General features: G+C 48.2%; 1 protein-coding gene across 2 annotated transcripts in view; it reads left to right on the forward strand.

Annotated features, from left to right (window-relative positions):
* The first annotated feature begins 6,216 nt into the window (after positions 1-6,216).
* SLC37A2 (solute carrier family 37 member 2) overlaps positions 6,217-14,315 on the forward strand; it is a 28,861-nt gene continuing 20,762 nt past the window's right edge. The window contains exon 1 of one of the 2 annotated variants that reach the window (XM_005894353.3): positions 6,217-6,389. In XM_005894353.3, the coding sequence (XP_005894415.2) occupies positions 6,331-6,389 (59 nt within the window). In that variant the 5' untranslated portion in view covers positions 6,217-6,330. The remainder of the gene's footprint in view (positions 6,390-14,315) is intronic. The other variant, XM_070365028.1, reaches the window with a different exon arrangement.

Raw genomic sequence — 14,315 nt, forward strand, 5'->3', positions numbered from 1 at the left:
AACCACTTCCCCAGTCTGCCCCCCCGCCCCTGCAGTCTGTCTCCTTATATATATCTGCTGCCACCGGTTGATGGCGTGAGAGCAGGGCTTCCGCCTTGTTTCACTCTTGCTGCTGCTGCTGCTGCTGCTAAGTCGCTTCAGTCATGTCCGACTCTGTGCGACCCCAAAGACGGCAGCCCACCAGGCTCCCCCGTCCCTGGGATTCTCCAGAGAAGAGGACTGGAGTGGGCTGCCACTGCCTTCTCCGTGTTTCACTCTTAGTGGTCTCAAAAGCCCATTCTTAAGGCCACTGAGTCTTGAGTAGACTTAAGCCCCTCCCTTTCACCAGTCTTATCAATGCTGGGGCTTTCTTTGCCAAGAGCTTCCAAACTATTGTCTTTTATTTGTTTATGTTTTGGATTTATTTCTTTTAATTTCTTTAATGTAAATTTTTTTAAATTGGAGAATAATTGCTTTACAATATTTCGTTGGTTTCTGCCATATATCAACATGAATCAGCCATAGGTATGCATATGTCCCCTCCCTCTTGAACCTCCCTCCCACCCCTCTAGGTTGTCATAGAGCACCAGATTTGAGCTCCCTGTGTCGTACAGCAGCTTTCCACTGGCTGTCTAATTTTATATATGGTAGCGTGTGTGTTTCGGTGCTGCTCTCTCAGCTTGTCCCGCTTCCCCACCGTGTCTGCAAGCCTGTGCTCTGTGTCTGTGTCTCCCTTGCTGCCCTGCAGATCGTCCCATCAGTGCCGTCTTTCTAGATTCCATGTGTGCTGAGTTGCTTCAGTTGTGTCCGACTCTTTGTGACCCTATAGACTCTGGCCCACTAGGCTCCTCTGTCCCTGGGATTCTCCAGGCAAGAATGTTGGACTGGGTTGCCATGCCCTTCTCTAGGGGATCTTCCTGACCCAGGGATCAAAACTGTCTGTATCTCTTGCAATTGGCAGGCGGGTTCCTCACCACTAGCACCACCTGGGAAGCTCATATATGCATTAATATATGATATTTTTCTCTTTCTGACTTACTTCACCCTGTATAATAGGTTCTAGGTCCATCTACCCCATTAGAACTGACTCAAATGTGTTCCTTTTTATGGCTGAGTAATATTTCATTGTGTATATGTACCACAACTTCTTTATCCATTCATCTGTCAATGGACATCCATGTCTTAGCAATATAGTGCTACAATGAACATTGGGATACATGTGTCTTTTTCAGTTATGGTTTCCTCCGAACATACGCCCAGTAGTGGGATTGTTAGGTCATATGGTAGTTTGATTCCTAGTATTTTTTTTTTTTTTTGCGTACTCCATAGTGTTATCCATAGTAGCTATATCAATTTGCATTCCCACCAACAGTGCAAGAAAGTTCCCAAAACACTGTCTTTTATTGAGAAACAAAACCTTTTTGGATACACAGCCACCTTGTTCATCTATTTTTTTTTTTTGTATTGGCTGGAAGAAGTTTAAAAGCAACTCTTCTTAAGATTTCAGCACCTTTCATTTTCATGACACTTGACTCAACCCATAAATCCATTCTTGTTACCCCCCAATTATTCTACGTGTGTTATCACAATGCTTACAGTAACTCAGTGAGTGAAGTTGTATACACTCACAGACATACACACATGTCTATACATTCATACCTATACACACACTCACAGGATATTAAAGACTTTTCAGGTGAATCTATTCTGTTATATCCACCAAAACTTTTTTTTTAATTGGAGGCTAATTACTTTACAATATTGTGGTGGTTTTTGCCATACATTCACATGAATCAGCCATGGGTGCACATGCGTTCCCCATCCTGACCCTTCCTCCCACCTCCCTCCCCATCCCATCCCTCAGGGTCATCCCAGTGCACCAGCCCTGAGCACCCTGCCTCATGCATCAAACTTGGACTGGCAATCTATCTCACATATTATAATATGCATGTTTCAGTGCTATTGTCTCAAATCATCCCACCCTCGCCTTCTCCCCCAGAGTCCAACAGTCTGTTCTTTACATCTGTGTCTCTTTTGCTGTCTCGCATATAGGGTCATCGTTACCATCTTTCTAAATTCCATATATATGCATTAATATATTGTATTGGTGTTTTTCTTTCTGACTTACTTCACTCTGTATAATAGGCTCCAGTTTCATCCACCTCATAGAACTGATTAAAATGCATTCTTTTTAATAGCTGAGTAATATTCCATTGTGTATATATACCACAGCTTTCTTATCCATTCGTCTGCTGATGGACATCTAGGTTGCTTCCATGTCCTGGCTATTGTAAACAGTGCTGCAATGAACATTGGGGTACACATGTCTCTTTCAATTCCGGTTTCCTCGGTGTGTATGCCCAGCAGTGGGATTGCTGGGTCGTGTGGCAGTTCTATTTCCAGTTTTTTAAGGAATCTCCACACTGTTCTCCATAGTGGCTGTACTAGTTTGCATTCTCACCAACAGTGTAAGAGGGTTCCTTTTTCTCCACACCCTCTCCAGCATTTATTGTTTGTAGACTTTTTGATAGCAGCCATTCTGACCAGCGTGAGATGGTACCTCATTGTCCACCGACACTTTTTAAGGACTCTGATCCTCTGGTGCCTGTATTTTTTCCACATGTATAATGGCCATTGGTTTCTAAAAGTTGTAGTCAGTATCTGTTCCTAATGCTAAATATAAGCTTATGCAAATATAATAATTGTTCCACCAAACTTATTTAATATGGCCATACACTTTTTATATGCATAATTTTAAATTCTTACAGCTCCCCTGCAAGACAGATGTTATTATCCACATTTTACAGAGGAGAGAACTGAGGTTCAGAGAAGCAGCTGAGACAGAGGTGGCTCTGCTGCAAAGCCCGTGTTCTTTTCACTACACTTGGCCTCTCAGTAAAAAGGCCTAAGTGAAATAGAATCTTTAGGGACTTCCCCTGTGGCCCATGGTTAAGAATGCGTGTTTCCACTGCAGGGGGTGTAGATTTGATCCCTGGTGGGGAAACCAAGATCCTACATGGGCGTGGCCAAAAGAAAAAGAAAACGAATTTTTAAGATGTTTAATAATCTCTATTTCTCCTAATATCTCAACTCCTACCCCATTAATCAAGACCCTGGGCTTTGATTCTATCACAAAAATTGTGCTAGTCTCTGTTTAGTGAGACAGAAGTGGGAGGGGAAAAATGTGTTTGAATAATGATGCTTGTGTGTGTGCAGGGAAACACGAAGGTTCTGCCGCCTGATGCTTTCCCTCATGGTCTGTTCTCACAGACTTTCTCAAGAATTCAGGTCCCTGGGTCCCTCTGAAGTACCAGAAAGGACACTTGTTGCCCTATCTGAAGGATCCAAACAAATAACTGACCACCCAAAAAGCTCTGTGGATGGCTAAAGAAACTTGCTAGCAATAGGAACTGGTGATTGATGGACAAAAAGGCCATGAACTGCCAGCACCAGGGAAATGGCTACCCACTCCAGTATTCTTGCTTGGAGAATCCCACGGACAGAGGAGCCCGGTGGGCTACAGTCCATGGGCTTGCAAAGACGCAACTGAGCGTCTTTCACTCACTCGATACTAAACTATAAGTGAACATTTTTTTAAAAATTCTTATTTTGTATTGGGGTGTAGCTGATTAACAATGTCGTGATAGTTTTAGGTGAACATCAAAGGGACTCAGCCATAACATATAGCTGTATCCATTCTCCCCCAGACTCCTTCCCATCCAGGCTGCCCCATAACCTTAAGCAGAGTGCCCTGTGCTATATAGTAGGTCCTTGTTGGTTATCCATTTTAAATAGAGTGTCATGGTGAGCGTTTTTGACCAGTTATAGGTCTATCGATGGGACCTCCTGATGTTCCAGTGGTTAAAACTTGTGCTCCCAGTGTAAGGGGCATGGGTTTGATCCCTGGTCAAGGGTCTAAGACCTCATATGCCAGAAATTTAAAAATTAAAAAATATTCCTTTAGATACTACTACACACACCCGGCTGGGTTTGAGCAGGTAGCGTATGAGGGGGGCCAGATAACAGGAAGGTGAACCAAGGGTAGGACACTTGTGTACGTGAGTGAAAGGAATATCCTCTTTCATCGCCCCCCTAAGCAAGGAAGCAAGAAGACGACTGTCAGCTCCCCCACGGGAGCAAGGGAGGAACACTTTTCGGTGTGTCCCCACTACCATCCTGGCCCCTTGAACAGGGACCTAAGGTCGAATTCCCAAGAAGGAACTAGGACAAGGCAAAGACTGTCTCAGGACTGGGTCTGCCCCCAACAGCTCGGGAGCCATACCACCTATAGGGGATGGTCTCTGTGCCTCTCTGAGGGTTCCAGCCACAGACGAGCGTGATCTCCCGAGGGACAAAAACACATCTTCTCTGGAGGGGCATGTAAAATGAGTGGTAATGAGTCTTATTCCTTGGCTTCTCTCTTTCTCCAATGGAAAGCTAGCGATTCCACACAGCTGAGGTCTGGATAGCACCCCTGGAGGCCTGTGTGTGTGCTAAGTCGCTTCAGTCATGTCCAGCTCTTTGCGACACCACGGACTGTAGCCCGCCAAGCTCCTCTGTCCATGGGATTCTCCAGGCATGAATACTGGAATGGGTTGCCAAGCCCTCCTCCAGGGGATTTTCCCGACCCAGGGATTAAACCCAGGTCTCCAATGTCTCCTGCATTGGGAGGCAGTTTCTTTACCACTAGTGCCACCTGGGAAGCCCCCTGGAGGCCTGGTGTTCAGTTATTTCCTTCCCTTGCTCACATCCATGTACTCCTCCTGTGTAGCCTCAAGTGAGCTCAGCTGCTTCCTTGGCTCCTTTATATCCAACTTTATCCTTCCTTCTAGTCCCTGGGACACAAGCAGCTGTCTTCCTGGTGATATCAGCTCATTATTCCAGTGTCTTTTCCACCCTTAATCTGCCTTCTCTCAGGCCCAATGTCTTTTGGGTGTTACTGACCTCAGAGCTGTCCATTATGCATTCTGGGGAAGCAGGTGTCTCCTGGGGTTGTCCCAGGCAAACCAGCATATGTGGTTAGCCTTCCCAGATGGATCATGCCCGCCTCACTGACTTGTAAGAATGAATGGAATAAATGTACATCTGGGCACTGTGTATGGTGTAATTTAAGGGCTGAGTTAGCTACTAGTAGCTGAGCTCTTCCTCAGGTGTCTCAGCTCCATACCTTACACACCCAAGCCAGCTCCTTCTTCCTGTTCCCTCTCTCCTTTCATTTCTAGTCCCCCACCTCCTGTGCTCTGCTTGTTGGCATCTCCATCTCTGCGGCTAGATACTGGCTCCCAAACTTCCTGGTGTTAAGGGAGGGTTTTACAATTCTGTTTACCTCTTTTTGCCTGATTCCGGGACTGGTAGGGGCCAAGCCCACTCTCCTGGGTCCGATCCTGTTTGGTATAGCCCTTACCGGCAAGTCTCTGACCTTGAACTTTGGGCCTGGGCACTCCTAGGAGTCAGGGGCAGGGTGGGGTTAGAGCTGAAATCTATTTGCACAGGGACGTTCCTAGTTTACGCCTAATAACAATTTTATTCTCCAGGCCACGCTTCCCTCTCCACTCCGCGATAGTTCACCCTTGGTTTCACAGCCAACGATCTCACAATAACTCCTTTTTTATAGGTGGAAACATGCCCTGGAACTCTTCAGGCTAGATGTGTGCAGAATTCTGTGCCTCCGAGGGGCCCTCCACTGTTGCATGGCCGCGACCCTGTCCCCGTGGGGAGTAGAGTGGTGGCGGGGAGGATCGGAGGGTCCTGTCTGGCTCAGCGCACAGGCTGGAATCTGAATGGGACAGCAAGTCCCTGCTGGGACCTGGGAAGTATGTTTGGGGCCAGGGGGCGCTCGCACTCAGATCGCGGTCCTGTCCGGGGGCCGCGGGGTGTCAGTCCTGGCCCTCCAGCCGGCCTCAGTTTCCCCGGCAGTGTCTGGGTCACTAGTAACCAGGGTAGGAAGGCGCGGCAGGAGCCGCTGCGGGCAGACAGAAGGTCGCTCAGAGCCGGCTGCATGTGTGATCGCAGCTTTCGGTTCCCTCAGGGAAGTGAGCCGGCAAGTTCTGGCTGAAGGAGGAGCCCACAGAGGCGCGGAGGGCCGCGGGTCCACGGCCCCAGGCGAAGCACGGGAAATTCGCGTGCGAGCGGACGGACCAGAAGATGGGCAGGCCGCGTGCGCTCAGCACAGCGCCCGGCGGCCCCGAGGGCGGTCAGGTGCAAGGGGGCGGGGGCTAAAGGCCACGGGTTGCGGGGTCTGGGCGGGCCGGCCGGCGGGGCATTTAAACCCCGGGGATTGTCAGATCGGGACGCGTGCCCAGCTCCGCGTCCTGCTCCGCTCCGCCTTTGCTTCGGGTACCGCCGGGCAAGATGCGGTCCTCTCTGGCGCCCGGCATCTGGTTCCTCCGTGCCTTCTCCAGGGACAGCAAGTGAGCGGGGCTGGGGCGTGGGGGCACGGGGAGCGCCGGGCCCCGCGGCCTCGCTACTGATATCCGACTCCGGGAGTCCCAGGGCGCTTGTTGGGGTGAGGGTGGGGGGTTCTGGTAGCATCTGGCCGGCGGTCGGCGGGGAGGTGAGGTGGCACGTGCTCACTCCGCCTCTCCCGAACCCCTCCCTGGGACGCTGTCCAGGAGCGTCTCAGCCTTGTCCTTTCGCATCCTCACCTCCGCGCACACACACTACCCACTGGGAGAGACCCGATTCAGAGCGCCTCCTTTATCACCCGGGGGACCCCCGGTTTGTAGACTAGGGAACCGAGGTCAGGGCGTGGCAGCTGCTGCTACGAGAAAGTGGCCGTTGGAGTTGCCGAGTGTCCCATTTGGTCTCTTTTAGCCCTCGGATAGCTCCAAGACCAGAACCTAGTGGTCCTGGGAGCTTGCCTTGAGCGGCTCCAGGCCCTGAGGGACACCCCCGGGGAGGGCACACCTCTCAGATCAGGGCCAGCTGCTCCTCAACTGGCTGGTCACCCCGGCAGCCAGCCAGCGACTTCCTCCTGCACAAGGAGGCTTGGTGGGCTGGAGAGTTTTCAACCCACTCTTCATCAGAGGCCACACAACGGAACACTTTGCTTGGTCTGCACCGTGTCTTTCTTTCGTTCTGTTTCACTTTGTGTTAGTTGCCATCACTTGCAAATGATAAAACTTAACGTTAATAGCCAGACTCCTCCTTCCTCTGATCTAGCAATATCAGGCCTAAATTCTCAAATTTTATCATTAGGAGTATTATCATCACCCTTTAGATAGGGTGCAAGCTCTTAGTAGGACCCAGCCTTGTTTTAAAACAAAATCCTTCACCCCAAACCCCCTCAGTCCTGGGCAAATCAGGATGGTCACCCAAGGCACTTTCCAATTAGTGACAGTCCTCCTTGGGGACCTTCCTCATCACTGTCAGCCTTCCTCACTCATTTGTTTATTTGGTATTTTTCAGAAAAAGGTCAGATGACTCTTGTAAGGATATGAAAATGAACATGTGTTTAAAAGATTTTATTTCACTGGTGATGAGAGTGCCAGAAGATGGTATAATTGGCACAAAAGAAAATCCAGGGAGGGGAGAATGGGGAGTTACTGTTTAATGGGTACAGAGTTTCAGTTTAGGAAGATGAGAAGGTTCTGGAGATGAATGGTGAGGGTTTCACAAGAATGTGAAGGTACAAAATGCCACTGAACTGGGCACTTAAAAATAGTTAAATTTTATGTTACAGATGTTTTACCACAATTTTAAAAAGAATACAAAGAAGATGCCCATTTAAGTCAGGAATATTGAGGCAAAACTGGTTGAGAGAGAAGGTTATTGAAACTCTATCAGTTCATGGACATATTTTATATGACTTATTTGTTACTTGGGCTTCCCTGGTAGCTTGGACGGTAAAGCGTCTGCCTACAATGTGGGAGACCCGGGGTCAATCCCTGGGTTGGGAAGATCCCCTGGAGAAGGAAATGGCAACCCACTCCAGTATTCATGCCTGGAAAATCCCATGGACCGAGGAGCCTGGTGGGCTACAGTCCATGGGGTCGCAAAGAGTCGGACACGACTGAGCGACTTCTCTTCACTTCTTCTTCATTTGTTACTTACTGTTTGATGAAATTCAAGGTCAGGGACAGGCATGAATCAGATAACTTGGAGGGGAGGGCTGTCCTCCTGGCAATGCACAGTTTTCCAGAGAAGCACACACACATTTTTTTTTCCTCTCCTACACTTTTCTCTGCTAAGATAAAAAATAGTCTCAAAGAATGATTATTTTTGGTCACAAAATAAGGTTGGTCGTGTTAGGTTTGATCTGATTATCTATATACATAATTTACTGTGTTAAGTTCACTTGGCTGGAAGTTTTCATAAGGGTTCTGAGACTGGACTTTTAAAAGCCTTCTATTATTTACTGTTCTGAGATTAGGAAGCCAAGCCAAGAAATTGTCTCCACTAGGTTTTACCTGATGTACCTATACATTTATTAATAGACAAATTCCCCTCTTCTTGAGGTCCCCAAAATATCCTAAGGTTCCTGGGCCTGCCAGGAAGTGAAGTCCTGATTTGCCTGTAAGGGAAGACAGTAAGCCAGTTTTCTTGGGAGGGTTTTGCATTGGCTGTCAATCTTAATTCCTTAAGAGTGGCATCAATATCTGATTAGATGAGTATCATTGTCAAATACAATATTCCAGGCAAGACCTTGGTTGCAAAACCAAGTTTTCTAATTGTTGTTGTTCTGTCACTCAGTCATGTCTGACTCTTTGCAAGCACATGCACTGTAGTCCCCCAGGCTCTTCCGTCCAGTGGGATTTCCCAGGCAAGAACACTGGAGTGGATTACCATTTCCTTCTCCAGAGGATCCTCCTGACCCAGAGATCAAACCCACGCCTCCTGCATAGGCAGGTAGATTCTTTACTGCGGAGACAGAGACACCTGGTAAACCCGTTCTCAAATACGTCCTGATAAAATAAAGAGGACAGATTCTTACTGAACTTTTGCAAATAACTGTATTTTATAAAAAACAAGGAGACAATGAAAGTTTCTAAATTCTGGGGAGTCAGGTAGAGAGAATAAAATATTTACAACATTTCATTTCAGTTTACAAAAACAGAATCTCCTAAATTGTTATGAGTTACAGGCATATTAAGAAGAAAGAAAAAAGAGCTTTCTTATATATTCAGAACACTGAACGCTATAATGTCACTGGCATTCCGAATGTCAGTGACAATTACCCTCATCAGTCCATTCAGTTCTAAGTGATTAATTCTTGTTCTGCTGAATCTTGGGTCAGCAACCTCATAAACCTGTCAGCATTTTTACCTAAGTTTTGGAAGTCCTGACTCAGTCCACAAGTATGTTCTTAAAGATATCTGAATGATATCACCAGGAGTCTGTACCCACGAGTGTGTACCTGGTCCACTGATTTCGTGAGACAGTGCTCGGTTGTTAAAGATAAAACCTTCGGCTTGTAGATGATTGCAGAGCCTTTAGGGAGCATCCAGAATAGAACAGAAACTATCTGTAAGGGTCAGAGATCTGAAAAGGTATGGATTAATTTATTAATGATAATTTTCAAAAGTGAATGATCTGATGAGAAGTCATGACAAGAAAAATGCAGCTAACAGTGAAGTCTGGTTGTTCCTGAGGTATGTAACACACACAAAGCCAACCCAGAAAATATTAGACAGTGTCTAAAAACATACTTAAGGTTAATTTCAAAGAAGATGGTGAACACAATATCCAATTTTTAAGAATCGATAATTTTTATAGAGGAAAAATATCTCAAGATTTTTTGTATCTCAGTATATATATTTTTATGTATTTAGAGATATGTAGAAGTCTTAAGACATAATTTTCATAATATACCAATGGAATACCAAGAATGTCAACTTAGATTTAGTAAGTCCAAGTGACTCAGTGGTAAAGAATCTGCCTGCTAATGCAGGAGACATGGGTCTGATCCCTGGGTTGGGAAGATCCCCTGGAGGAGCAAATGGCAACGCACTCCAATATTCTTGCTTGGAGAATTCCATGTACAGAGGAGCCTGGCTGGCTACAGTCCATGGGGTTGCAAAGAGTCGGGCACAACTGTGCATGAACATACACCAGCAAGTCCTAAACATCTATGTTTTAATAAAGCTCTGTAGGGAAGTCTGATGTACCTCCCCAGTTGAAAGCCACTGACCTAGAAGATGCTAGACTCAAAATAAAGAAGTAAAGTTGCAGCTTGGATAAGATTAGCTGAAGTCATGACTGGTAACAATACTGTCATCATTAGGCAAAGCACACCAGGATACTGATCCATAGAGACAGATCATGGACCAAGAGGGTACTGAGAAGTCTATGGAAATTTCTCATGCAGCAAACCATTTCTGAGATACTTATATAAATAATCATATTCTACTTCTCTTTTTTCTCTTAATAAACAAAAATACATCTCATTACTGTATATACAAAGTTGTACCTCTCTGCCACTTATTGTTCCTAGTAGAGTCTTATTCATATATATTAACTATACTTTTTAACCAAAGGAACTTGTATTTCAGAGGAAATGAAGGGGCAGAGAGACTGGGTTATTGGAAGTTGCCTGTCCCACACCAGCATTTTGGAAGAGCTCAGAAACACACATAACTTTCTACAGCTGCACATGTCACTGAGACACTTCTTAAAGTGTGAATCCAACCATGTCTCCCAGGTTTAAGACAGATCTGAATTGAAATCCGCTCACCACTGTGTCCTTTTGTATAGTTAACTTCTCTGAGCACTACCCCCCAGCTGCCCCAGCATCAGCAAAAGTCAGGTGGGTTCTTGGGGGCAAAAGTGATCCATGAATGTTCTTGACCTCCCGTGGCTGATGGAGAGCCCACGGCAAGTGTTCCTTCACTTCTTTCTTGACGTGTGTAGGTTTGGACTCCTAACAAATACCCAACATCTTTGTAGTTCTTACTGTAGACACATGATTGTTTTGAACTCTCAGGCTTACAAAGTTGATTAAGACACAGTCCTACTTTCTCGGAATTAAGGATTAAGCTAGAGGGAGGGCGTGTCCTCTCATTATCAAACTGGCTGCTTCCACACGTTCCCAGGGAGGACTTTTAAACAGAAGAGAAGAAAGCAGGCGTTCTGGAGTGGGATCTTGGCGGGTGGGCTCCCCCCGAGCTTCGGCTTTGCTGTCTGTACAGCAAGGATATTTGTAACATCTGCCTCATTCCATAGTTGTAAGGATTAAGGATTGTCGCAAGGTGAAGCAGGTAAAATGCTTAGATGAGTGCCAGGCTCACAGTAAGCACTGACTAAACATTAATTATTGACTATTATTCTACTTGCTCTTCCTACCACTCTGTACCAGGCATTGTGTTTGTGGTTCACTGCAAGATCTTTGTTTCCCGGCCTAATTCCCCATTATAAGGATATAATGAGGCACAGAGAAGTTATGTAACTTGTCCAGCACCACATAGCTAGTCAATGATTGAGCTGAATTTGAATCCAGGTTAGATGGACTCCCAAGTCCCTGGTCTTTTCCTTCTGATTAGAGGGTGGGAGGGGAAAAGAAAACAGAGGCGTTTTGCTTGAGACAGATTACTAAATTTCTGAGGCTTCAGGTTCTTGTCTTTGAAATGAAAATAACAATGTACCTCTAGCCCAGGGCTTTGGTGAAATTAATGAGAAGACATTGAAAGCACTTAGTTTGGTGTCTGGAGCACACTTAGTCCTTGGGAATGGCTTGGTGCTTGTCAGTTTCTGGAGGTGGGATTCATCTTCATTAGAAAGGAAAGGTAGCATTTGACTTGCTGGATCGGGAGGTATTCTGAGCAGAGGCCGTGGAGTGGCAGTCAGGGCAGGGAGGTCACAGCCTGTCCCTTCAGCATTGGTCACCTGCTGGCGGGAGCCTGGGGGTCTGAAGGCGTGGCCTCTGGATAGGAGGCTGAGAGGCAGGTGGCATGAGCTGTGCCGGCAGAAGGCAGAGACTCGGAGGAGTTTCTGCCCAGGAAGATGGTACCCCCCTCCTACTCCAGTCAGACCCCTGCTGTGTCCTCGCCCAGTGCTGGGCCTGCTCTAGCCGGTGCCAGCCTCTGAGTGGGCCTGTCTGGGGGCAGATGGCAATGTGGGCATCTTGCCAGAGAGATGACTATGGCTGCTGCACATGGGGCTGGGCCCATTTTCCTGGGATCTGTGGCCCGTGGGAGGAGGAGCAGGAGCCGGATGAGCAGGAACGGGATGAGGCACCGGACAGGCAGGAAAGCAGGAGTTGCGAACTCCCTCATGGCAGTCCTCCCCCACATTCTGGTCCTCCCACGGGAGCTGGAAAGGCGAGGCAGGTGGTAGTTGCAGCAGGAACCAGTGGATCTGTCTGCCAGAGTTTGCTGAGGGCCTGCTGCCAGGTCCATTGCAGCTCACAGTACTTATGGACATCTCCTGTAATGTTCAGTTCCTCAGTCGTGTCCAGCTCCTTGCAACCCCGTGGACTGCAGCGCGCCAGGCTTCCCTGTCCTTCACTCTCTCCCTGGAGTCTGCTCAAATTCATGTCCATTGAGTTGATGATGCCATCCAACCATATTATTCTCTGCCACCCCCTCTATGATAGGAATTCGCGATCTTATTTATTTATTTGGCTGTGCCCAGTCTTGGTTGGGGCATGCGGGGTCTTTAGCTGTGGCATGTGAACTCTTAGCTGTGGCCTATGGGATCTAGTTCCCTGACCAGGGATCAAACCCAGGGCCTCTGCATTGAGAGTGCAGAGTCTTAGCCACTAGACCACCAGAAAGTCCCTTAGTATCTCATTTAAAGGAAGATCGAAGTGAGACTGAGAGGTGAAATGTTCTCTGCATTAATCCCCAGGGCCACCTTGATGACAGTTAACAGTCTTGTTTAAAAGAAGCTCAAGCAGAGGCTGAGAGGTGAGACAGCTGGCCCAGGGTCGCAGTCACAGGACCAGAAGTTAAGACCCAGCCTCTTGTTGGTCTAACGAACTTTTCCCTGTTCTGCTGTAGCTTCAGACCAGGGGTCCCAGATGCTGCCAAAGCAGCTTTCTCTTGTCTTATTTTCCTGGTACCCATTAAGGATGAGCTGTGATGGTGAGAGGCAGCTCTGAGAAGGAATGAGAGATCCTGGCAGAGGACCTGGAGGGCTGAGCCTGTCCCCTGTCCCCACTCCTGCATCCCCCACCCCCACCCCCGTCTTCAGGCTGATCCCCAGAGAGCATGTGACCCTGCTCGCTCCCCTCCCCCACCCACCCATGATTGCTGTCTTCTCCCCCAGCTGTTCTGCTTCCTCTTCCTCTCTGCTGTTTCCCCTTTAGGGAGCAGACTGATGAGCACTTCCTTGGCTCTGGGTGGGGCAGTCTGCCCCAGGAGCCGCCGGCTAATCTAGAAGGCAGCAGGGGTTTGGGAATGGTTTGTATGGATGGCCGAGGCCTTATGTCTTCCAGTCGGCAGTACCACTTGAGCACTGAAGTTGGGGTTGAGCAGTTCCCAAGTGACACCAAACTGGGGCCAGACACCAAGGGTGGAGTCAGTGAAGCCCACAACCCCACCCCCCATCTCACAGCCCCGAGTTGGTATGTGGGGTAGAGGCGAGGTGGACAGTTTTGCTGCTCCCGTTTTGGCCTCTGGCTCATGCCTCACCTCCTGGATCCTTCATGCCTGGAAGGAGGCATAGAAGAGGGTGAGCCAGGGGCCAGGCCTCTGGAGACTCTCCAGAGGAGGGCCCCCATCCTGATGCCCTGGCAGGACCACAGCCCTGCCACCATCAGTGCCTTCCCCTGGTGCTGTTTGCATAGCCTCTCTGCAGAAGAGAGACCAGCTTCCTGCCCACTTCTCCCAAACCCTGCCAGCTCTCACACACTCCCAGAGGTTTTCCAGGTACCCACACGACACCTCATGCTGTAGCTGAAAGCCAGGTCTTTTCATTCTGTCTGAACACTCGGGGTTCCCCTGCTTAGATTCCTTCTCAAAACAAAGCAGTCTAGCAATCTAGCCTATAGTTTCCACTCTCCTAAAAAAGATGATGATGTATTCATTCCTTCTAGAAAGTCCTGGGCTGCTTGTGCTACTAGCCAATGATTCCCTTCTCCGGAAGGACCTTGGGACCGAGCCCAGAGTCCCCTCGATCCCTCTGAGCAAGTGTCTGAGTCCCAGCTGGAGGAAAGGGCAGCACCTGGAGGATCCGTCAGTCAGGCTGCGCTCAGCTCCAGGAGGGCTTTGTTCCTCAGAGGCCGTCACAGACCTGGCCCGTCCCGTATGGCCTGTCTCCATCCCTCCTGTCAGTGGAAAGCCCAGCTCGGGGGCTCTGCCCTGTGCGGTCTGTTCAGCCTGGCCTTTCCCTACCAGGCTGTGTCTCAGTGGTAGTGGAGGACTCGGGAGGAAGCGCAGTGATGGAAAGTCACCATTGCC

Source organism: Bos mutus, chromosome 29, assembly GCF_027580195.1.
Source record: "Bos mutus isolate GX-2022 chromosome 29, NWIPB_WYAK_1.1, whole genome shotgun sequence".
NCBI classification, from domain to species: Eukaryota; Metazoa; Chordata; class Mammalia; order Artiodactyla; family Bovidae; genus Bos; species Bos mutus.